This window comes from Haemorhous mexicanus, chromosome 2, assembly GCF_027477595.1.
Source record: "Haemorhous mexicanus isolate bHaeMex1 chromosome 2, bHaeMex1.pri, whole genome shotgun sequence".
NCBI classification, from domain to species: Eukaryota; Metazoa; Chordata; class Aves; order Passeriformes; family Fringillidae; genus Haemorhous; species Haemorhous mexicanus.
Window position 1 is genome coordinate 81,102,191 of NC_082342.1, and position 26,668 is coordinate 81,128,858.

At 40.2% G+C, this 26,668-nt stretch overlaps 1 protein-coding gene across 1 annotated transcript in view; it reads left to right on the plus strand.

Moving 5' to 3' along the window:
* The window catches only part of GPC6 (glypican 6), a 715,829-nt gene extending 690,595 nt beyond the window's left edge, over window positions 1-25,234 (plus strand). The window contains exons 7-9 of the mRNA XM_059839216.1: window positions 9,821-9,957; window positions 18,873-19,048; window positions 19,484-25,234. Coding sequence (XP_059695199.1) covers window positions 9,821-9,957; window positions 18,873-19,048; window positions 19,484-19,686 — 516 coding nt within the window. The 3' untranslated portion in view covers window positions 19,687-25,234. The remainder of the gene's footprint in view (window positions 1-9,820; window positions 9,958-18,872; window positions 19,049-19,483) is intronic.
* The last annotated feature ends 1,434 nt before the right edge of the window (window positions 25,235-26,668 follow it).

Here is a 26,668-nt window from a genome sequence, read left to right on the forward strand (position 1 = left end):
GGTCTTCCTTTTCTCCTCTTCATTTTTCTATTTGGAATAAAAACTCTTTGGGACAGAGAGCTCATTCAAATTCACACAGTATGCCTCAAGTGCTGGAAACTGTGCTCATTCTTATCCATCAGTGTTTGCTCTTTAAATTGTCCAGATTAGATTTCACAAATGCTCTTTGCAGTGTATTGAATTTATGGCAGTGGTGAGCTGTGCACCTTGAATTCATACTGCTCACCAAGTCACAGGGCTCAGACTGAGGACTCCAGATAGACATACCTGCTTCAAAGAGAACCAAAGGAGGGGTCCATTTCCTGATTCAGGATTAGATTAAACACCAATTTTGAAAGAGTATCGAAATTCATGACTTTCCATCCAGCTGTGGCAGAAAACAGGGAATTGATTCGTCTCATAAGATTTTTGCTGCTTTAAGATAAAATCTTATGAAAACACCCCATTACTTTGCTATTCTTCAATCTGGACTTAAATTTTGTCCCTCTTTTGGAGCAATTCTTGAACACCAGCAGTAGCTGGATCCACACCCAACCTCTCCATCTCCTGTCTGCATCTGCCTGGGTCCCTGGCAGCCCTGAGGAAGCTGTGAGCAGTTGTTCTGTGGGGATCTAGTAATTGGGGTACTTAACCCTGTCGTGAAAGGACAAGAGAGTGCAAGGCCACCTCAGCTCCCCTGCTCAGTAGGAAGGCATTAGTATATTGACACAGCAGATTGACACTACCAGGCTCTCTCTGGCTCCAATTGTTTTCCTGATAAGCACTTTCCCTGCTGAGCCTACTCGCCCTGCTAGAAATCTTTTTACATAACTTTGTGTCTCTGAAAACATTACCTTTTCCATTTTCAATATTTTGTGATTTTCACTTAGATGTTTTAACAATTTATATTGCATGTGATTTAACACCAATTTGTTGATAATTTTCTCATCCCTGAAACAATTCTGAAAATGAAACTGTGGCATCTTCTTTGGAGAGTCTGTAAAGAAAATTTGGCAAAAAAAAAATACAAAGCTACATATCACTACAATAAGCAATTGCAATATCACAAAGCCTCTATGCTGACTTTTCATTTTTTCCTGACTGTATATATTCACCACTTGTAATAATGTGGATTTGTATGTATTTGGATTAAAATAATCCAGAAGGAAAATATCCAGGTCATTGAAACCAAGTTCCAGCTCCAGAAGAGAATGACTGGCAACCAGAAGAGTTAGGGGAGAGAAATCTAGCAGGCATTAATTTTGGATGGAATAAATTGTGATGTTAGAACAAACAGGAGTTTGCATGCTATGGCTGTAAATTTTGGGTGTTCCCATAGAACATTAATAATGGGAACATTATTAATCCAGATTATGATGTGGAGAAGAGCACTCTGCTCTTCTAATGCCTTGCTCTCTGAAACTGCTCTCCCTCAGGCTGTGTCTGTGGGACCTGGGGATCTCCTGGGATAAGAGGGCCTGAAAAGATTGGCTTTGAATCATTGAGAGTCCTCTGAGAACTTCTTCAGTTTGGAAAGATGAGGAGCTATGTCAAGAAGTAACTACTAGAAGTGAAGTTAAATGTAAGGCTGCTTCAAGTATGAAGTACAATTATCCTTGCTCTGTTATGAAAGGACATATCCCAGCTCTTGCTGCCATTGGAAATCGTACACATCTCACGGCTCTTAGGAGGCTTCAACTATTTTTCTGTTGTAACACATGCAGTTCCTTTTAAACCCTTGAGTTTTAAGAAAAGAAACAGCCACTTCAGGTACCAGATGAATGTTTCCAGGACAAATGAAAGTCTACATAAGCTTGAAATACTCTATTAGTAATTGTTTACATTAGCTATTAACATTTTTGCTTGGAGAGATGAAAGACTGTTCAGAAAGAATCAGTGCTTAACGGCTTAGCCTTGCCACAGAAAAGCCTCAGGCATTTTATCTATAAGATTCCAACATATTTCTGTTGCTACTTTAATACTTATCTGCAATAACAAGCTGATTCCTCCAAGTCCTTTGGATTTGCTTGAATCAGATTTATAGACCAGCTTTTTAATGCTGCTCCTAGGTATTGCGTGGAAGGGGAAAGCTGCTTCAGGTCCTACAGATTTCCTTTTCAGGACACTGATGTTTCCAGTACCTCCTACCTTCCAAAAGCAATGTTTTTATTTACATGGGTCAAAGTGTAGAGTTTAAATGGACACATTTATGGAAAGGAGGACACATTTATGGAAAGGAAGACACATTTATGGAAAGGACACTTGGGCCAGGTTGCTCCACCATTGGACAGACTTCTGCCCTTCATCTCTCCCCAGCCAAAATGAATGTTGAATGTGGCAGGAATTTTGTGACAGGGTCTACCTGCCTGTAAGCAAAAATGTCAGTGTTTTATTAAAATAGAAAGGTCCATTTGATGATGTGAGACAGCGTTGCACTCTCTGCAGGGCTGTGGAGACTGCTGAAGGTAGGATCCCCAGGTGAGGGTTAAGACAGAGAAAGGTATCAATGTCAAATGCACATGCCTGTTTGCTTGTGCTCTTTTGGAGCACAAGGCTGTCAGCTCTGAGCAGTGACTGTCTAGCTCCTACATGAGCAATAGAACCTGCCCCTGGAGCCAGCAAACCTGCGATGTGACACCAACATTTCTGGCCCACACATGGCAAGGAGCCTTCTGCGAGATAATGTCAGCTCTCATGCAGACCTGCAAATTATTTTCCTGAAAAACATGCAGTAGGCAACCTGGATTGTTTTAAAATGCCTGTTTCAGGTCAAAGCTCAATGAAATAAAATTCAGCTAGGTCATCCAAGACAGCACCCTGGGCTGTCACATATAAATCACAAGTTGCAGGAGACTTGCCCAGATTGCTGCAGGTGTCTCAAATGCACTAGAAACTTGAGTGAGTCTGTGTTGGGTTTCTGGGGATTGTGACATGAATGTAGATACGTAAGTGTAGGAGTGTTAGTGTGGAAGATGAATGCACCCTAACTCTCTGAACTTATATATGTGTTATTTCTGAGAATTCAATGCAGTTAATAGCCATTCTTTACTGTTATTAAAGGCCTTAACTTTTTGCTTGTCAGAGAGGTGATAGCTTTCAGAGACAATGACAGCAAAAAACTCCTTTCATTTTACTTTAAAATGCTCTGATGAGAAAAGTCTTGCTTTGTAGAGTCACCTGGCTCATTTGTTTTATTTCACAAATTACTCAGGCGCTCATTTGTGCTTCATAACTGAGATTCTGCATTAGTTCTTGATTAGAAGAGCTGTCATCTGCTTTTCTGCAGATTCAGGAACATGAATCATGAGCAGGCAGGTATTGGTAGAGCTCCGGACCATTTCAAATCACAAAGTCAGGGGAAAAAAAAAAAGGGTGGAAAACAAAAAGCATTTGTTGAGCAAGAAGACCTGGGTGAAATTCTCAGAACTTCTCTGCCCTGAGAAAGTATCAATAACCATAAAATTTCACAGCCCCCTTTTTAGAACCGCAGCCTTAATGTTTTGTAGGGAAAATAAAGCTTTGGTTAACCTTGGCACTGGCAGACCTCATTAAAATAACAGCCTGTCACTTTCGAGTTTAAAATAACAGGGTTGTCAGTTTTATATTCAGCGGAACAATCTACGGTCTCATTCTCTGGGAAACACAGCGGGTGTGCCGAGGGGGGCTGGCAGCAGCGTCAAGGCTGAGCAACACTGCCATCTCGAGGGCCCCCCAAACCCAGGGTGCTCCCTGGCAGCTGGGGCAACGCGATGCTCAAATCCTGCTGAGTCCATGTGGCACACGCCTCACTTTTTAGGGAGCTGGAAATAATCCGCTGTCAAGTGCGTGGTGGTTTGGCAACTGCCTGGCATTTAAATTTATTTTGTGAAAAAGTATGGAACATGTATAATGTATGAAAAGAAAAATTTCCATATAGAGCAAATAAAGTTCGGCCTCGCTTGTTTTATAATTGAAGCAAGTCACTCTCACTGAGGTACCTAGTGTGCATTGAAATTTCGGGCACCTAATGAGCCATTCTAAACAAAAATGTGTGCCTAAGCTCCCTACGTCTAATCAGTGGAGAAATGAAGGTGCCTTTAATAAAATATCTGACAGAGATCCTCTTTAGCTAAATAGCTGGATGAGATAGAGGGGGCCCAGTTCAGTTGCTTATACGTAAATGTCGAGTGCCTCTAAGATGAGAGAAGTAAAAAAAGACACACAGGAGACACATCTTTCTTGGGGAACAGTCCCTAAAACTTAGTTAACTGCTTTTCATTAAGCCCATTTTTCAAGGAAAATTGTGTGCCAGTTAAAATACCCAGCTGTCCTATACTATGCTGCTTGTGACATGTGATTCTTGCCCCGACTGTGTCACACACGTGCAGCAGACATATAAACATAACAACTTAGTTAGAAACAGTATATAATAGGGGCTTGCTAGCCTAGTCCTTTTAAACAAATTGTTGGCTGTTAGTCTTAGAATGCTTTCAGGTTAAATCCCTAATGGACATAAATCGATGTATGAAGGTCTGGCGCAGTTTTCTGCTGGATGGCAGAACACAAATCAAATGGTGGTGAACTGTTTGTTCTTCCTGCTTGGTTGTGCCCATGATGAAGGGCATGCCTCTCAGAATTCCACATGCAGCTCAGGTACTCAAGCACCGTATCCATAAATCCATTATCCAGCTGCCCACCATTATACAAGGTCTACATTATTTTTAATAAAGACTGCAAGGGTGCTGAGTGCGTGGCTGGGTGTCTTAGACACTTCTAGGGCAAAGCAAGCAGCAGGCAAACAAAAAGCTTGTCTGGTTTTTCACTGGAAAATAATGCAGCATGAAAAAGTGGCATTAGTTAAATGTTGCTTGTGAATGAAAGGGCAAAGGAGTCTGTGACTAAAGAAACTGAACAGACATGAACATGGCTCGTGATGGCTGCTTTCATGTCTGTTCTCCGAAACAAAATGTCAGACCTCTTTCCACTCACTGTCTGTAGCTGTTCTGTCAGCGTGACACACTGTTAGAATATACTTTACATACACAGCCTGAAGTGCCTGAAATTACAGCACCTCATCCCAAGCAGCTGCTCAAAACATCTGCCAAGTGTCTTTGCTGCCACATACAACCCACAGACAACATCTGGGGTGGCACCCTGGTACCCCAGAGAAGCAACTTCCAGTGAACAACCAGAAACATTTGTACATTTTTCCAGGTCATAAAGGCTTAATTCACAATGGATGTTGCATCAAGACGTCTTTGAGCATCCACAAGGAGAAGGTGTTGACAGAAAGGCAGGCTGAATATTCTGCTTTCACTTCAAAAGGAAAATCTTTCCAAACTGCAGAATAAACAAGAAAAAAATGCAATTCAAAACATCAGGAAGAAGAAAGAGAGGTTAATGGAAAATATTTCTTCTTAACATAAAGTCTCCCTGTTATTTTATTTCATTTATTGCATTGAACCTACGTCAGGTTTGTATGCATTTCACCATCTTTGACAACAACTTTAGCATCTTCTGATGCTAAAGTCCTTTATCTTTGAAAGTAGGAATTATATGGGTGGGGATGATAAATCTGGAAGGAATATGAGATGGTCTTGACAGGGGAAGATTTGGCAGGGCAGAATGAAAAGAAAAAAAAAAGGAATTTACTTTTTAAAAATTATTTTAGAGACTCCACATTTTAGGGACTCCACATTTGCTTTTTGTCCCCGATTGCTTTTAAGCATACTTTAGCACACTGCCAAAGAAGCATTCTTCAGAAGCATTCATCAGAAATTAAGCCAAAGTGATTTCATTGGCAGTTGTGTGCCTCATCCACAAGCAAGGGTCTTTCTGCAATCTTTCATGCCTTATGAAACTGATATTCAGCACACTTCTATTTTTACATGGTATATTCAAAACTTACTTTGAATTCTCATTTTATCCAAATATCCTGGAAAAAAAAGCAAGGAATGCTAGGGTCTGATTCCTACTAAAGTGATGGGCTTGTTTTTAGCTCACTTCATGACTTTGGCATGCAAGGTGAGTAAAGACAGAAACGTGGGTCAGCTTTATTTACCTTATAGCTGAGCCCATGTTGATAGGCCTGGAACTGAGCTCATGGGTGCCCTTCTGAGGAATTGCATGACAAGTGACTGACTTGGTTGCGTAAGACGTCCATGGCAGAAATACAAAAGAAACTGTTTTTCTCAGTGTAGATTGTGTAGCTTTATCATTCCTGTAACTCTGGTTATGAGTTTCTCTTTGCAAGTTATGCAAATACTTAACTTTTCTCACTTACACATTAATGCCTTTCTTCTGTTAGCAATTATAGATCAAGACAAAGCTATTTTAATATCCACTTTTTCTGTTCTGAATTAATTAAAAATTTAACTTTTTGCATGTTTCTAGCTATATCTTTTTTCTTATGAGAAAGAATTGTGATTCAGAACAAGTTTCATACCTCCAAAGTAGCTGAAAAAAGAGTATTTCAATATAATATCAGGGCTATGTCAGGAAGATAACTAGGGAAAATCAGGCTAGCTACAGCCAAAGATATCCAGCTGTCTTAATCCCTATAAATCTCTGCTAGAGCAAGTGGAAAGAAAATATGTAAAATATCAAAACTGCGTATGTCTCATATTTAAATGTTTCCACAGAAGTCTAACCAAGCTTGAAAGTTAATCTTTAATTCAAAGAATAGGAAATACCGAGGAATCATTTACAAGGCCACAGGTCACTGGGGAATACAGTAGTCTGACTTCATAAATCACAAGCAAGCAATGTTAACTGAGTCCTTAGTGGGTTCTATCTCATTTTCAAGGGTCTGTACATCTGTTACATAGTTTTTAAGTGCCAGTGGCGACCAAAACAATGTGCAGAGGAACATGTGTAACCATGGGGCCTAATAAGAGAATTTCTGTGGTCATGCTTGACAAGATCCCAAAACTGAAGCCTCTGAAACCCACAGGCAAAAGTTTAACATGTCATGGCAGGCATCGCACTTCTTAATTCTATTCTGCATTTAAAGTTACATTAAAAGTACTCCAAAGTCATTGCCTGCCCAAATATTCATCTCACAGATTAATACCAGGCCATCAGGCTACTGCCTAAAAGAGGAGGTGAATCAATCAGAATTCCTTTAGCAAAGCCATCAGATACCACACTGGACTTCCAGAAGGTTTCAGGATGAGGTTTGAGGAACCAGTTAGACAGATGTGCAAACTCCAGTGCTAAAAACTGAGGATTAACAGAGGTCTGGTCAGACAGCAGGAAGGGGCAAGACTCCAGAGACTGAGTCCACACAAGTTGTGTAAAGATCCATGGTGAAATAAAGCAATAGGAAGATGTGAGGTGGGAGATGATAGCTGTGAAGTGAAATATCTGAAGGACATAAAAAAAATTTAAAATGCACCTGAATCCAAGGCATCTCGAGAGGCTCTAAATGGCAACATTTCCCTAAGCTGTAGTAATTTTTATTATTGCTGCCTCTTGTGAGTCATGGAAATGTCTGCTTCCCCCCAGGCTCTACAATGGGAATAACACCTCAGAAGGATGCCTCTGAGATTTAATTAGTTGTCATTTACCAACGATCCTGAGTGAAGTAAGACCATCTTGCTTTATCAGGTGTACCTCCTTAACACAAATTAAAAAGAAAATCCATTAGGAAGTTTAATGATTTGTTATCTAATATAGAGTATGCGGACACCATTTAATATCTTCAGAAGAGACTGGGGAATGGGAGTCCTCATTTTGATTTTCAAGGAGTATCTGGGGAGCATGTGCAGCATGTGAGCTGTGAGAATCTCTCTCCATCCTTTTACTGGCTTTTATGAAAAGGAAAATCTTCTACTCCAAATTACAGCCCTTAGAAGGGTCGGGGGGAAAATCACTTTCCAATAGCTTTTGAATCACTTGCTGAAAACAGAAGTCTGCAAGTCCTAGAGCACCAGCTCCAATTTGAATATGGGCAAAATCTGAATGCAACTCCGCATATAGGAGTTTTGAATAGCTTTACATAACTTCCAGCAAGCAATGAAGTTACTGCTCTGAAAGCTGATTACTCACAACCAATATCAATCAGATTACTCATGTAACTAGTCATCCAGGCACAACCAATTATAAGAAAAATCTATCCCTTTGACTTTCATGTTCAGCAAAACTATATTAATGGATCCTCCACTCTATAATCTTCATTCCTTACACTTTCTATAGAATTCCTCTATTCTCAGAGGAATAGATGTGTAAATTCCTGCTGTGTCCTAGCAGGAATATACACATCATGAACAAAGGGCAGTTTCACTGGGTTTCTTGTGCTGGTTAGCTGTCCCAGCTAGGGGACAGCTAGGGGTTTTTACCCTCAGCATGGGCAGAAAGGGAAGAAGAGGGATTGCTATCCCCTCAAAAACGCTGGTCCTATGGACCAAAGGTATCAGAAAGGGCAGGCACCCAGAGATCATCTCCACTTCTGCCAAAGCCTTGCTCACAGCCAGTAAACTGGAATTTATTTTTTGGCTTGACAGGGCTCCCCTATTGAGACTTTAAAGGCTTGCAAATGCCACTAGTATCTCATGTGAAAACAAAGCAACTGGGGCTTGGCAAGGGGTGTGGAGGAGATTTATAAGGTGTCTATCATGGCAAGACACACTGTCAACAACCCATACAGAAAAATACTGTCCTACTTATTTCTTGTGGATGAAAATTCAAACAGTGCTTCTGAAATAACATCCTCAGCTGTTTCTATCTCCTGGCTTATAAAGTGACATTCTGCAGAGTTTAAGCATGGCAAAGCAGCATAGGCCATTTGTGAGGAGAGCTATCATGTCCTGAGAAAAAAAGATAAAAGAGATAAATAGTCGAGTACAATATTGTACCTCAACAAGCTAAAAGACAATCACAAAACTGAATGGAGGAATGGAGAGCTTTTATTTCTTGGTTTTTTAAAGAACAAAGCTTAGTGATTTCCTTTAAAAGCTATTCAACAAGCTCCCCTAAATCCTATTACAACTTAATGTGAAATGCATCTGTTTCCGTAAGACCAACAGTGGCAGCATTCATCTTTTGTAGTCTGTCCTTTGTTGTTTTTTCTATCTATTCTTGTAGATTTCTCCACACTAGTATACCATACACAAAACAAGTACTGATAAAATTTTAGTCGGAGCATTTATTTATTAAGTTGATGCTGGAAATTCAGTTGGTTCCTGCTTGCCACCTGAATCATGCCAAATTAAATTATTGTTCAAGGAATTTATAAGGTAAAGAAACTGTTCTGATACTGTACCAACATTTCTTGCATGTGGATTCTGTATTCAGCTACAGATATTTAGCTACACATAATAGCAAAGATGAATACAGCCTCTGCATGACTTCTCACTGTAACTGAGATCCAAATGTACTGCAATGTATTCAGCCCATGTATCTTAAATCAGTTCAACATCAGCCCAGCACTGCACCATTTTTTAGAACCTGCACATGTAGCTATCTATATAATATTTTTCTAAGACATGACCAAGCTGGTGGGTTTATCTGATGTACACTATTTAACTGAATTCACATTCAGCAGACTGTGAGGCATATTAATTCTTAAAAAGGTGTATATTTAGAAAATCTTAGATAAATGGAAACTAGGAAGCGCAAGATGCATCATGGTTTTATTAATGCCTTGCCTGTGGAAAAAGGTGACTTTGATTGTTTGTATGTTCTGAACTCAAATGCTGGATGTCTTGTTTTTAAACACAAGGAAATTAAGTTTTAGCACCTTTATCTTTTTTAACCTTCACCATCATCACCATTACAAATTTATACAATGTATCATTTAACATTATAATTATTGTGGCTGATGTTTTTTAATCTGTTTTCCCTCTCATTGTCTCTTAATCAGGTAACAGACATTAAAGAAAAGCTAAAGCTCTCTAAAAAGTTCTGGTCAACATTGCCCTACACAATCTGCAAGGATGAGCGAGTGACAGCGGGTCCGTCCGTCGAGGAGGACTGCTGGAATGGCCACACCAAGGCGAGGTGAGGTGGACCCCTCTCCACCCCACCCGGCCCAAATCCCCATCTGGCCTGAAGCATTCATGAAACTGGGGGTCTTTCACAAAACTGTTTATGAGGGTGAAACAGAAATGGGGAGAGTAAGTCGTTGTCCACCCGCCCCTTGTAGCCAAGATTACTTATCCTCAAAATGCCTTTAAAGCCAGAGTGTGAGTCAGGGTAAATGTGCACAGAGGGTCAGCATGTGAAGGCAGAAAATGTGCATTGGTTCAGCTCCAGAAGGATAATTTATACTGAGATTTCAAAGGTCCATTTAGCATCCCTGTGTTGGGACTGACAGCTTGTGAAGCTATTGCACTCTCGGGATACCATACTGGGATGAAATAGAAATTGGAATTTCAACTCTGCTCGCTATTGGCTGGCAAAGCTTGGGGCTATTTACTGGGGGGGTGGGCAAAAAATGAAAAATCACCACCAGAGAATAAATGTAGCGCTCCTACTTATCTTGTGTAGAAGATTTGACCTTATGTTACTTCTTCAGAGATAACTGTGATCATCTGCCCCTGTTTGTGATGAGTATTTTGTGAGTTTTAATTTTGAAGTTTACTTGGCTCTGGCTGCAGCAGAGCAGGAGCCAGCAGATGAGCAGGTGTCTCCAAAAGTCCCAGTGTGGATTCATCAGCTGACAGAGGAGAGGATCTGATTATCCCTGCTGAGAGGGGGAGGAATTGGCACAGGGACCATGCCAGGGGCATGGTTTCAGGTGTGCAGCAGTATCCTGTGCTTTTGGGTAGACATGGGGAGTGGAGAGGTTTGAGTGTCCGGTGACAGCTGAATCTCGAGAGAAGTGACACATTCGGGCACTCAGGGACTGGAATCTTTATTTTCCTTTTGCCTGAAGATACATATAAAGACAGAATATAGAAATGAGCCAAAAACAACCTACCAATTAAACAAACAATAGAAAAACAATGAGACAAGCATGTAAAATATAAAAACAGTGAAAATAGGACAACATAGGAAAAAAACTTAGAAACATTCTCAGTGTCATTTTAGACGGATGTATGGATGGACAGATGCATAAATAGATAGCACTCACCTCACCATCTCATCATCTGATCATTTTGATAAGGAGCACAGTTTACAGGAGGGTGTTTCACATTGAATGCACACCATTTTTGCCTAGCCTAACTACATAGCCTTCAAAGGAATTCATTTTACAGACAGGAGGAGGGGTCTGTTTAGGGTACTGTTAGCCCCTTGAATTCACTTATGGATGCATGTGAACAAATCTGTCCAAAAGCATGAGCCACTGCTTAGTTGCTAAGTCCCAGATCCAGAGAAAGCCCCTGGGGATTCAGAGAAGTACTAGGAGGAGTGTCTGGCTATTACAGGACTCATCATAAAGGAACTGCGTGAAAAGAGAAACAAAAATGTGTGGTTTCTCTTTCTCTATTTTATCCCTTCTTGTTACTGAGCTTTAAAAGACATGAGCTCAGGCCTGTGCACTGCCAGCAGTTCAGCAGAGTTTCAAGGCATGCCAGCTAAATGCCATGAGCCACATCAGGGTGCATGCATCAGTAAGAGATATATTCTACTCTTTCTACAAAAGAGCAGTTGAATCCCTTAATATCTATCTATTCCTCCTTGTTTCCCTGCTTAACACGTGTGTGTGTACCACATCTGGCAAATACTTGGCAGCTCTCTCCTGCTCCTGCACTGAAGGGTTTGGCACAGCTTCCACATTTGTTGGGAGTTAAGGAGGTACATTTTATGCATACAGTATTTCACCCTTCTTTTGCAGAATTTATCTCATGAGTAGCCTGGGTTTCTTCATTATGCCTTCTGAGATTAATGTTCTGGAGAGAGAAAAGCAGTCCTCTGTTAATAATCTCCTTGGTAATTGAACACAGATGTTTCACTGGATGTGAAACAGAGTGACAGCTTCAAAATATCACCTGAAGATACCATTTCAGCAAGTCCAGCAGTGCTCCTCTGCCCAGTTGCTGTTTAATATCCATTCACAAAGGAAATGTATAGTCACAGTCTTAGTAACAGAATTCAATAAATGCTTCAGGTGGAGGCAATAGTAATAAATCAGAGAAACACCACAGAATGCCATGGCTGGATATGAAATAGTATAAAAAACAATATTGAAAATAACTTGCTCTAAATGCAAAATCACCTCTTGGCCGGTGGACAAATACCGGCCAAGAGGTGCAACAGAAAAAAAAAATAATAAAGGTTTCCTTGACCAGGCTGATTAGTATCTGTTATCAAATACTAGCTCACAAGACCGAGCATAGCAAAATCTGGCCAGTATTCATATATATATATATATATATATATATATATATATATGTATTTATGTGTATGTGTGTGTGTTCACTGTGTCAGTTGTCATAAGCACCCTGTGCTAAATTAGGAGCTGCATCTTGAATTCCAGAGAATATGACAAAAGTCTGTGATGAAAAAAAAAGGAAACTTAGCCACCTCCTGTCTTCCTAGACATTAATGCTGTAAGTAAGAAGACAACATGGTGTTGGCTACCATTGGGAAAGGAAATTGATGCTGGGATCTTAATTGAATCCTGTTTTGAAGTAAAGAATTAGAAATTTTGGATTGCCAGATAGACATTATGCCTTATGTTTCACTTTACACATCACCTTTTGATGCTGCTTTTACAGGGGAAAAGAGTTACAAACCTGAGATCACAGAGAATGAGAGCTTGGCTTTCTCCTGAGAGAGGCATTACACCAAGGTCATTTGTGGTTATTACACTCCCTAAATATCACTTTGCTGCCATGATTAATTTACAGTGACACCAGGTCACCAGCTGAAGGTCGCCAATTCACAAGTAATCATGGCGTAACAGAGTCATCCATTTGGTGTTCTGGAAGGGTGCACTTGGCTCGTTGCTGATCCTGTACAAATAATGGTTTTAATCAGGTCACATCACGTAGAAACCAAGTGCTGTGGAAATGGGAAAATATTTATTAGATGGATGAATCTCTTTTTTTTGAAAAATCCATATTAAAGGTAATAATAATAGCTACTTCAGACAGAGTGCCTTTTAGAGAGATGCCCAGCAGGATTTCTCCATCATATTTGTATTCACAAAAGAACGTGAACATAATTTTATGTTTAAAGAATTAACATCTTCCACCAGATGTGCAGAGACAGATTTCTGAAAGCTATTTAGGATCTAAAAACAACATTAAGATCAAACTTTGAAAATTTACCTCCCTCCCTACATGCAATTAAATTCTTAACAACAGCTGATGGCATTCTTCAGAATTAAGAAATTTTCCCAAGAATGATGGAAAATTGAGCTTTAGGACTTAAAGCAAGTCCAAGGTATTAATCCTTGAATATATGACTTTTACTAAAGTAAGAACAGCAACCAAATCTGGAGCCCTCTGATGTTCAGGAGAAAAACCTTGAATTGCTCCAACCAACTCAGCCAGCTCTTTCCAACCAAAGCATCTGAGAGATTGTGCTCATGCACTATCATCCTGGTGCTCATGCTCACCAGGGCTATAGACTTATTAATGTGTCTTAGCTCTGAAAAACTGTAAAAAGATTCCATGCAATAGATGAGACCTGCATTCCTTTCCACAAGGAACCTATCACTCCTCCAAACAGAAGAAGAAATATGAGACAAAAAAATAAAACAAACAGAAAAACATAGAGAAAAGTAAGGAATAAAAGGAAAAATGAACACTATAATTTTCCATATCTGGCTCAAAACTACAAGGTATGTCATCAAAGCAAACACAGCATAGATTTTCATCTGTCCTGACATTCTCTTCTTATCCTGCCACACATGTGGGAGTGTCTACTTCTGTGGCAGAGAGCTTTTAATTTCTGATGAAATTCCGTGAGAAGAAAGGCTCACCAGATCAGTGTTTGCCCTGGGAAATTTGTTCACTGCTGTCCAGCAAAGCTTGCAGTGACAATGAGTTGAGTGTCCTTTAGCTGGATGTAGGCACAGATGACAGTTTAGCACCACTGGTGAAAGGGGGAATAAACCACTTCTCACTAAGTGTGAAAACTGCCTATTCTTAATTGATGCTCTAGTTTATTTTTATATCTTCAAAAAAACTGGCAGTGAGGATTTTCTCCCTCTCTTTGTGCCTGCTCAAGCTTTTCTCCAAGATGGAGGGGAAAAACCAAACTGAAAATATCCTATGGGGATTACCTCCTGAGCAAACAGAATCAGAAGAGGTGAACTAGTTAGCCAAACAAGACAATTTTCCACTGCACTTATCTTTCAGGACCAGATGTGACTGGCTAAACCCAGCCCAGCCTGAGTAAGCCTGTGCTGTATTTTGTATTCTATTGCCTTCAATTCTGCGCACCTGGAATAACTCCAGTACTTCCTAGGTGGCATGCCCCAGTTGTACTGTAAGCAGCTGCTGTGGCAGCAAAGTATGGAGAATGTTGCCCTTAAAGACAGATTCTTCTTAAAAATCAGATTCCTCCTTTTTTTTCCTTTTTTTTTTTTTTTTTTTAATGGGGGGGGTGGGGATAGGGTGTCAACTCTACAGGCTTTAGATATGTGACCTGAAAGATTCATCAATCATTTTTAGACTTGAAAAGGAAGCAGACACTGTGGAACATTAATAGGTTATAAAGAAAAAATAAAAGAGAGGGGAAAGAGAAGTGGTTTTAAATAGGCTTTGTGGTACTTGGCTATGGTGTGCCAGAAGACATCTCTGCTGGGTCTGCTGAGACAAGCAAGAACTGTGGAAAGGCTAAGAGGAGCAGAAAGCATTAATATTTTAGAAAACAACGTAAATTACACTAAAATCCTGACATAGCTGAACAAGGAGCAAACACCAGAAAACAAACAGTATTGTTCAGCTTCTCTGTACTCAGAGGGCTAAGAAAGCTTGCTTCTCTATATTTTTTTTTTCCTTTGCAAGGAAGATGGAAAGAACAAACACTGATTCAGGTTGGCATTTCTCTTCATTTTATAATGGGCATACAGTTCTTGTAATGGCCAGGCCCACAAAGAGATCATTAAGGAGAGCAGAAGCAGCAGCAAAGCTTAAAATTCACCAGGGTGTCTCAACTTACGGAACTGCAGCAAAAGCAGCTGTGTTCAACAACTTTGCCCAGCCAGCAACAAATCTTCTGTCAAATCATGGTCCCAAGACATGGCTTCCTATTCGGTGTGACTTAACCCTACCCCACACACATCAAAATGTTTTTGTCAGAACATGTGTTGGGCTGCCTCTCCGAGGCTGCCACTCACAAACCACCTTGGGCTGCCTGTTCTCATATCTGCATCAGTCCTTTAAAGAAAGGAAAACTAGTCAAAGATATTTCATTCAATATAGACTTTTCTGTCTTTCCTCTCTCCCTGCAAAGAAGCAGGTGAACTAGTTCAGTAATGAGGCAGAATCCAGCTACACATTCAAACACGTAAATTCAGGTACTTCAGTATGGGGTGGGACAATAAGGGGTGTGTTGCCCATGCAGTTGTAGTATCATTGGAGATTCTTTGGGCCATCTGGGATGAGTGTGACACAGGACACTGCCTCTCCTCTGGACCACAGCCTGGGCTAAAACTGCTTGAGCATTTTTAAAAGCATCACTGTTAATATGCCTGAAAAGACCCCCAGTATCCTGTCAGTGCACTCAAAGAGGCAGTTTTCTACTGCCTGAATACACTTACCTACTGCTATGTAAGATGGTCTAAGTAGTCACAACACCTCCATGGAACTGGGAAATTAGGCCCTGGACCAAGTGGATATTCAAACCCTACTGGAGTGGCAGCATCCCACCAAGCAGCCTACATCCTAGTGGCTAAAGTATTCAAGACTCAATTCAGCTGCCTTAAGAAAGACACACACTATAACTTTAGATGCCCCAGCTATCCAGGACTTCCCCCTAAAGCCTGCAGATATGAGCCAGAAAGGCTCACCTTTCAGAGCTCACCTTTCAGAGCTAGTGACAAGAAGAGGAGGAATAACTAAGAGCATTGAAATGGCACCAGCTGTCTATGTTTATGCAAGGAAATCCCAGCAGATGAAACATAATGAACTAGTCATTTGGCCAAAGGCTCATGGGACTCTAACAGCTGTCCCTGCTCCACTGATGAATAAACTCCTGACTAGCTGTGACTGGATCTGGTGGTGGCTAGATCTGGTGAGAGTGGGACTCTGCTTATGCCCAGACACTTGCACTTGAACACAAAAGATTTGGTATGTGTGTAAACCTAAAGATTAATTTTTAGCCTTTCTAATTCTTCCTAAATGCCAAGGGAATTTAAGCATTCAACTGACTGTTAGGCAGTGTTAAGGCCATGGATTTCTTGTGGCCTACACCAAGTATGTGTCCCTAACACACCTAAGTGAGGTACGCTTGCCAGGAATGCTTTAGGGGTCACAAGATCCTGGGCAGATAAAGCAGGGTGTGTGGCAGGGTATGTGCCAAAATCACTGAATGGGCTACCCCATGTAAAGTTAGACAATCCTGAGAAGGACACTACATGCACGCTAGTCACAGTGCAAAATACAAACCTCCATGAAATGCACACACCAGAGCACTCTCTAATTGCTTTAAGTCAGTACATTCTTCCTTTATTATTGATGGTAAGACAAAACAAAATCAGAAAGAAATCAGTCAAAGAAAGCCTGTGAGCTGCCCTTCAGAGCTATCCTTAGCTTCTCATGGACAGCTTGCAATAAAGGGCTGCTAACCCTTCATAAACAGGGAAATCAATCCACATGAATATTTAGCAATTTCAGATCACTTGTAGCTGCCAACAGCTATGGCCATTGTCATGGACAAGATACAGAGCAAGACAGTCATCCTGTCTGAGGCAGTAGTTCAATTCTTACGTTCCTGCTTTTTTAATCAACTGCACCTTGAAATTGCTGATTTACTACTAGGCTGAGTAATTTATCTACAGCAGCCGTTTCATTGGTAGAGACGTGTGACAGATGGAGATGCTGTTCCTTTGCAGTCCAAAGCATCCCTGCCTGCCAAGGTCTCCATCCTACTGCCTCCAGGCAGCTCTGCAGAATTATTTCCTATTCTGTCTTTAGTGATTCATAACACCATGGCCTGCAGTCTTCCATACTGGGGGAGGTAGCTCTGTGTTTTCACCCCAGCAAATCTGACTGCAGGAGTCTGGATGGGATCCCCACAGCAATATTATTTCTCATCATGGTACTAGTGAAACAATGGGACATGCAGCTTGAGGCTGGGTATTTTGGCAATCATGTTTGGTTCTTCAATGTTCACACATCCCAGGATTATTCTCATGTAAGCCTTCAAAGGCCACTGGTGGCAAATAAGTCTCATCTTGCAAAGCGAGAACCCATTACTGGCTGAGACTTCCTTGGTGCAGCAAAGCATCTGTTGTCTTGTGAGCCTCCAGAAGCAATGCAGAGCTTATTTTCCCTCCACCACGGCTTCAAGAGAGAAAGTCCTTTCATCTCCCTTACTTTCACATTTATTTTCCAGAGATATTTATTTTTCCAGACCATTATGAACAATGCTGTCATCAACACCAAACTTCAGCGCTGATAGAGAATTGGGCATGCACAAGTGAGAGTGATGTGAAATACTCTCAAACTATATTTGGTACCAGGCATCGTGAAAGTTTGTCTTTAGCAAGCTAGACTGTGCTATCGTTACTTATTTTCTGAGCACACAAGCACACGAGGACTCCCACAAACATCAGTAGGACAGCCTGGTATGCAAACTAATTACAAAATAGATCATATCCTTATAAAGGACATAAACAAAGGAGAGATCTGCCCCAAGTCCCTTGCAGCCTAAATGTGAGACAAAGATAGTAGGAAAGACGGACAAGAGAGAAGAGGGAAGCTGTGATGCACTATTTTCTCAGGGTGCCATGCCAGCATAGAGAAATAATGTCAACCTCTTTTCAGCTTGGCAGCTGTAAAATGCACTGATAATTTTTGACAGAAATACAAAGCAGGAAAAAATGTAGCTTTGCAAAAGCCTACAAGGAGAGCTTCCTGAGGACAAAGAACAGCAGGGGACAAAGAGTGCATTTTTAACAAAGGGTAATGGAGATTTTTACTGTAGGATGATTGGAGGCATGGGCTGCTTTTTGTAGGGGAAGATGTGCAAAAGCACTCTTGCTGCCTGCAAGCAGCCTAAGACTGCATTATTCAAGGTCAGAGAAAGGAATGCTGCAGTAATCAAGAAATTCTAAGGTAAGAGCCTGAATAAAAGATTCAGATTTGTGGATGGATAGGAAATGCCATATCCTAAATGTTATGCACAAAGTACATGAGACATGAAAGCATAGCCTGCTTCAAAAGAATAATGACCAAATCAAAGAGAATACTGGAGTTTGGTAAAATTATAATGCTTTTTATGGGCCTGGATGTCATGGTGTAGGTTGGAGATGTTGTTCATGGTGGTCTAAAAAAGAGATGCAAGGAAGAATTGGAGAAGAAAATAAAGTGCTCTTTAAAACTAAGAAAGCTATAACACCTCAAGATAGGCTTCTAAACTGTCTCAGAACAACAAATATGCTATATACAACAAAGGACTTCATATTTTTTAAGGAGAAAGAAATAAAAACAGCAGAATGCACTGTTAGATGCTTAATTTAGTGTGCAGCCATTCATGTCAGCAGAGGATATGAATATGTGGTGACTTACTGCTGGCTTGTGAACCTTTTCCATAGTTCACACAGTCATTGCTCTTGCTGGGGAGTATATGGAGAGTTAGGAGGTTGAGAAACCTAAATCCTTTCTGCTCCCCATGCAGCTGTGCTACTAAACAGATCCTTTGAAGTCAGTAAAATTAAAAACTATATTTTTAAAACAGTTTTAGTGGATCTGTTTAAGAACTGCACATTGAATTCCTTAGCACATCATTTACTGCACAGTGTTTTGCTTCTGGAATTCCTGCGCCTCACACTAATCTTTCATTCTGCTGTATAGATACTTGCCTGAGATTATGAACGATGGCTTGACCAACCAGATCAACAATCCAGAAGTAGATGTGGACATCACAAGGCCAGACACCTTCATTCGACAGCAAATCATGGCCTTGCGTGTCATGACTAACAAACTGAAGAACGCGTACAATGGGAATGATGTCAACTTCCAGGACACGAGTAAGAAACCATTAACTGTCATTACATAACTGTAACTCTGGAACCCATTTATAAATTGGCTCCGCTGCAATGACTTTCTGCGGTCTTTGTGCTCTGCGCTGCTGACAACATAAAAAGTCCTTTTCTGTTCCATGAAATTCCAGTTTTATAATTGTTTCTTTTGCTTCTCTTGCTTATCTTCATGTTTAATACATCCAGACACTGAAGGCTTTCCATAATGCCAGCAGTCTGATCCTTTTTCAGAAGAGCACTTAATCACCTAATTAAGTCACAGTGGGTTTCATTTGGAAGCTTTACTGAATGAAATTTAGCACCACCAACACTTCCCCATTCCCAATGCGTTCAGCCCTGCTGGGGTGCCAAGTGGAAGGGAGAAACGGGATGGAAGCTGTAAGCTATAACACTCACGCTGTTTCCCTCACTCCTTTGTGCCAGGTGACGAAACCAGCGGCTCAGGCAGCGGGAGTGGCTGCACAGATGACATCTGCCCCACCGAGTTTGACTTTGTCACCACCGAAGCACCGCCTGTCGACTCGGACAGGAGGGAGGTGGAGGCTTCAGCCACACAGCCTGGCTGCTCAATGCAGACATTGCTCCTCATCTTCCTCAGCCTCATACTGCAGAGACAGTGGAGATAATCCTGGATCTAGTCAGAGAAACTGTGTTTTAGCTACAGAAACAGCTTACTTTCTTCTTTTCTTATACTCTTGGACAATGGACCATGCCACAAACACTTGCAGTTTTCTACAAGATGGCAGTTATTGCAACCTGCTTCCCATTTTAGTTTTCCCAAAGAGTACCAGGTGCCAGACTGAACTGCTTCCTGCTTTTTTCAGATATCTCTGAAGACAATATCCACTCTTGAGAGAATTCTTTCTCAATCCTGTATTACAGGAGACTTTCTGAGCTTCATTTCCTTTTATGCTGCAAAAGGGAAAAAAGATCTTACAGTATGTGTTTTTCCCCAGTGAGAAAAAAGACGGGGGAAGAAACCAAGAAAGTTTTCTTTCTGAATCAAGCCTGACTCAAGGCTGCTGCATTTCAACAGAATATCAACAAAACAAAAAAAAAAAAAAAGACAAGAAAGGAACAAAAAAAATGCAAGCATTCTTCACTGACAGCCAGGTTTCCTTTAGGAACTTCTGTAGGATGATTCAGGTCATCAGAATGATCACTGTTATAGGGAGGAAGGCTGGATTTTTTTTCCCCCAACACAAAAAAAGTATGTCTCAGCAGTGAATGTCTTGCACTCCATCTGCCAACCACATCAGATTGGTATGAAGGTAGAGAAGCTGAAAAATAAGTTTATCTTTTAGTATGGTAGTAGCTCCACTAGCTTCAGAATGTCATGTTACAGCTGCTTAGGATTTGAATCTTAATGCCCAGTAAAAATAAGAGTAGTAGCACGATTTCACCTAGTTTCTTTTAGGATTTATCCATGTTATAGAATTGTCACAGTTTTCCACTTAGCTCACCCCTGTGAGCTCACCAGCCATGATGGTAATGTTAAACAACTCTCTTGACCCTTCACGGGTTCAGACAGAAAATAATCTCTTGTGATGTAGTCTTTTTCCTTTTGTTGCTGTTCTGACATTGATTAGAACTTTTTGCTACTATGTCCATTACCCTACCAAGACAGCAATTCTCTAACAGACTAACAGCAACCGGATCAATAGTGTGTTTCACACCTAACTACATCTTTCATATCAGTTAATTTCAGTGTCGCAAGGAGTTCTTCTACAAAATTTCAGATCAAACAAATATATAGTACTGACATGGAGATTTCTTTCACTTTTTTAGTCTTAGTATGATCATCTATTTTTATATATATAAATATATATAAATCACAGATTTTAACTTCTTAATTACAAGCTCAGGGTTGACACTTCTTTATAAGGAAAAAAAATGTTTGGTCAACCAACTCTTCTTTTTTTTGCTGCTCTGAAAAGTAACCCTTTAATGACTGGTGAGCATGAAAATCAAAGAAGAGAATTTTTTACATATCCAGTTGTCCATTTCCTAACAAGTTTGCAGGTTGGTGAAGAAAACCTCTCTCATATGTGTGTATTTGGTGGAGGGGGCAGGGGGGAGCATGTGAGTTTGTATGATAGGCCTAGAGAAGGACATGGATGTTAATTGTGATGGTAATTGTACTTCAGATTCTTCAAGGATACATTGCTTTAATAATCATTGTCTAAATGGTTATGGTCTGGGATAGAGTTTCCCTAATTTGCATCTGGTCATAAAACCCAAGATTCAAGTTGTCTAAATCCTGGACAAATGTTGGTCAACAATTAGACATCAAAATCTTCCTTCTTTTATCAATGACAGACAAAGGATTTTTGGAGCAATTCTGCGTGGTGTTAAAATGATTTGCCATAAATTTACTTCCTGATTCTTATGTTGACTCTGGAAATGGTATAGACAAATTTTGGTAACACTGTAAAGCCAGCCAACCACATTTCAATTTAGCAGCAGAGCAGGTAGATCGTATTTATTGCAATTGCTTTTTCTTGTCAAATTATAATTAGCTATCGATTTAGGCATGAAATTAAAATAGAAAACACACAGCACGTTAGAATAAAGTATACTTAAGCACTTTTACCAAAAAAAAGTATTTACAATCTATTTATATAGTATGTCTCATAACAAAGAGCATAAGTTTTGAGCCACTTGTATTCAATTCCTTTTATTCCCCATTCGTTTACTTTGAAACATAATGATAGATAGCATCATAGAATCATAGAATCATGGAATAGTCTGAGTTGGAAGGGACCTTAAAGATCATCTGGTTTCATCCCAACCCTGCCATGGGCAGGAATGCCATTCACCAGATTGAGTTGCTCAGGGACCCATCCAGCCTGTCCCTGACAGGTGGTCTGTTCTTCTGGGCCCAGATTAGTATGTCTCTGTCTAAGTGTGCAGATCACACGGGTGTTACATGGCCATAGCAATGCTTCCCACTTCTCCAAATGTTGCCCTGGAGCAGGTCTTCTGATTAAGCATTTATTGCATCCAGGAAGTTTAAGCCAATTTTCATAGGCTTTTTCTTTTGCCCTGGTACAGCAGGTATCAAGCAGAAGGTCTTTGGTTTTCATTTTTTTCCTGAACTTGCACATGCAGTTTTCTTTAAAAATTTCCCCTGGTCCATCTTTTTCTACCCATCTCCACATCCTCCCTACATCCTCAGCAACTTTGTTTCAGGAGAAGTTAAGTCTGATTTTCATTTCTCTGTTTGTGTGTTTATTTGGTGGTGACTGATTCTATATCCATCAGATTATTCTGGATCTGAAAGCTTATTGACAGGCCAAAGTGTCCAAGCCCTCTGATGCAAGTCCTCTACTGTACTTGCTCCACTCTGCTAGTGAAGGAGCTGATCGACCCATCAGGTTTTTGTGTGGGCCTTGGCACACATGTAGGTGATCTGATGATTGTTTTCAGCTGGTGCAGCCAAGATGTGTGTCCAGGGTGCTCTCATCTATTTGCAGACTTCCATGGACTTTTGGACAAGGAGTAGGTTGGATCCTTTTGGACAAGGAGTAAGAAAGAACTAGGGGTTCACTGAAAGCACTCATCACTGGAGGAGCTTGCCCTGCTCTTCTTGAACTGGATCTTATAAACTGCCGCTCAAACAACACGCCAGCTTAATCTTTGCCAAAATGTGATTCTTGCGGGAGTTCTGCCAGAAATTTTTGTCTTCCATATTATTATTTCTCCTCTTATTTTGCTACTATGCATGGTGATATTTTGTCACGGATGGAGATGCCTTTGCGTGAAGTTGCTGGGTATATATTTCTTTAATAGCCCCTAAAGGTCGAATACACTCTTCATACATTGCATTTTTCTGAGATTAAGAGAGCTATTAAATCTACAGAGAAAATTAAATTTGGAATGAAGGAGAAAAAAGAAAAAGCATTCATGTCCATAAATGTGAGAATCTACATAATTTCCAATTATTCTATTCACACATCCTTTGCATCCAATAGCTCCTCTTCTGAGGTAATTTTTTGTGTGCCACAATTTAAAAATTTCTCTTCTGTTAGCAGCAGATAAAGTAAGAAATTATAAAGAAGACAATTACATGTTCAAGAAAAAGGAGCTAAGTCCTAAGGAAAAGCCCTTTGATTGTGTAAACGCTCTATGCTGCACAATCTAGAGGTTCTTCACATGTAATGTTCTTTTAAAGTGGAGGCTAAAAAAAATTAGATGCAATTAATTACATAACCATTGCTGTAGGCCCCTGTGAGGTTTTATCTTTCTGATATTAACTGAGTTGTTTTTGCATCATCCCCAAATTATTCATGTTCATTGTACTGCAGGTTTTTCTACTGATGACTCAGTACACAGTACTGTAAATGCAGTGCAGACTACCTGGACTCTGGCCAGACTTAGGCATTTCGAAAAAAGACAATCAGAAAAAATTGAAAAAAGAGAATAGAGATTTCCTGCAAAAGAGGAAGAGGAAAGGAAACTGTGCCTCAGTGTTCTGGTAAGGGCTGACCTATCCCAGTTCCCTAAGAGGTATCATAGACCTCTGTCCATGGAAAGCTCTGAAAATCTGAGTCTCAGATGCACAAGTCATCCCAGTTTTGTGGGACTTTTAGGAAGAATGATCCCCACAGATGTGTGAACCAGTCTGAGCTGCTTCCATGCAAAATGGCTTTACTGTGCATGTGACTGAGCACTGGCACAGATTGCCCAGAGAGGCTGTGGAGTCTCCCTCACAGGAGATATTCAGGAACCATCTGGACACAATCTTGTGCCCTGTGCTCTAGGATGACCCTGCTTGAGAAGGGAGGTTGGACCAGACAACCCCCTGTGGTCCCTTCCAACCTGATCCATTCTGTGATTCTGTGATTCTATGAGCTGGAGCTGTTCTTGGGAGGTGGACTCTGTGTGCAGTGTCTCAGCAGGCAGCAGTTGCCTTCAGTTAACTAACTGATTCTGAAACATTATCAAATGTAACTATACTTATTCACTGAAACTTTTATTATTTCAACATAAAAAATAAATTACAGCACTGATGCAAGTTGTGTTTTTTGTTTTTAATTTGCTTCCAAAGATAACCCCTTAGAACTGAATACAGAAAATTTTAGAACAATTATGCAGGTTTCTATAGATTTCATTATGGATATTTAGAAGAAATCCACATTTCAAAGACCACAAAACTATGTTTACTATATTAACCCACAAATGTTCAAACCTGCTAGAGGAGAATGGATAGCGTTAACAGCAGTGGAATGTTACATGAAATTGAAAAAAGCCATAATTTTAAAGGGAAATTCAGCAGTCAAAGGCTAAGTCAGTGTCAGTAATGAGATTATGTTGTCAAAACATAATAGACTCAGCAATGCCTACTTTCAAGAAAAATAGGGCAGGAGATGCACTGAACATGGCAATGTTTTCATTACAACTACTCAGAAGGACTGTGAGGATCATATTAATATGTGTAATTATGACCCTTTTTGGATAAGATAATGATAAAGACCAGAGTACCATGGTAACAGGGTGTGTGAAGCATAAATGTTGTGATAGTAACAATTTCCTCCTCTGTTAAACAGTGTAGGAGACACAATGGAGAATGAAAAGCTTTGATTTTTAAAATAAAGTTCCAGTATCGGACAAGAGTGATGGTCTCAAATTAATTTAGTCTGAACACTTTGCAGCAGTCTATCCAATTCAAATTTGCTGACCAATACAAACAATCAATCACTCGAAGGTAATTTGCCAATGTAACATGAAGTGCTCACTTACAGTATCTACCTTACTTTTCTACTAAGCTGAGTATATAGTTTATGATTCTGATTGTACATCATATGAGGTTGTCAACAGACTTGTGCATTGCACCTGTGTGAAATCCTGGTGCCATGACAAAGCAAATGGGAGCTCTGTCATTAACAAGGATTTTGACTACAATCAGGGAGAAAAAAATAAGTCCCTTTTTTTCTGGAAGCTGCTCATATGTGGTTTATTTCTGACTCTTAATAAAACAACAACACTGTCCATAAAAGAAGTGGCGTTAGCATTGTCACCTGCAAGTTTTCAACCTTTACTCCAAAGCAGTTTCAGTCTTTCCACCTGGTTCCCCCATAGCCGAGGTCCATGGACTTTCCAGGAGTTCACGAAAGTCATATGTGTTTGTCCACAGCTTAAAGTCTACACAGTTAAATCAAATAATTTCAAGAAATTGGGTCAGCATTTCAGTCAACTCTTATTTCACCTTCATATTTAATTATATAGGATTGATAATTAACAATATAGCACACATGAAAGGCTTTTGTTTCACACTGATGAAAAAAACCTTCTTCCTTTTCCTCCTTTATTCTGCCACCAAGAAATCTGTGCAGCTAAATACTTAAAGCAGTTGGCAACATCTGGTGTGTAGTTTGTTTATTAAATTCAGAACAGCTGTATTACTAAGAGGAGTTGTCTTTTTCCTGAGAGGGAATAGGGAAAGAGTGTGTCCATTTATCATTAGCAAAAAAGATGTAAAGAATGTCGACTATTTATCTTAGATTTAGCAGAGGTCCATCTGTCAGCATTTCTGAAGATGTTTTAAAGTCAAATTTCCAGGGAAGACAAATTTACTCCCACTAAAACATAAATCAGTATGATTTTCTTCCATGAAAATAATGAAGAATATGTGGCTTTCAGTTCCAAGCATTGAGGAAGTTAGAAAGAAATTTGATATCTCCAAAGTGGGAAGCTAGCCATTTAGGCAACTCTCCTCTCATCTCCTGCAGCTCTTTTGTAGCTCTCCAGGGCTCTCCTGATCCCCCACACAGACTGTCTGAGGCAGGGAGCCTCCTGGATAAGCAAGTTGTCCCTGCCAACAATGGAGTTTGTTTTTCCAAGGTGAATAGAAGGACAGCTGAGGAATGAGTCAGGGCAGAGAGACTTCAACAGTGAGACCCAGCAGATATATATGACTGTGGGGGATTAACAATAAAATCAGGTGAAGGACAGCTGAAGCTCCTCACAGCTGTCCAGCTCTTCTTTTCATCCTACTGCCAGTGAATTTTCGGTGTAGTCTGATTATAGCTATCTACTCATGGACATAGCAAAGGCATAAATATTGCTTCACAAGTCAGCAGTGCTTTGGTAGTCTGCTGCAAATTTTCTCTCTCTCTCTTCTCATTTTCCTGGTAGACTGTCTAATTCTGTATCTTTCAGAGTCTGAGGAAGAGCCTACTACCTAAAGCAGATTTCTGTGTGTCAATAGTCCATTTTTCATTTTTAAAAAGTTTTATTTAAGCACAAAAGTTGTTCACAGCACATAAAAATTACTTAATTTCACTATACATCAACTGAGTTTTCTTCTCCAGCCTGAAAATGACACTCAGAGGAGGCTTTGGAGAAAGCCCAAACTCTATTAACCCTCTTAGAGGTCTCCCAAGTCCCACTAAAAACCCCAAATTCCAGGTTACAGGTGGGCAGTGCTCCTTCTCATCCCTCCTCTCCTCACTCCTCACCTCAAAGTATCATCCTGGCCTTGGAAACCTTTCAAAATAAATACTTCATCATTTCAGCCAGTACATTAAAAAAAAAAAAAAAAACAACTTCTGCCTTAGTGTTTCCTGGTGATAAATAATTCTAACTAATGCTTTCTGTGTGCCACAT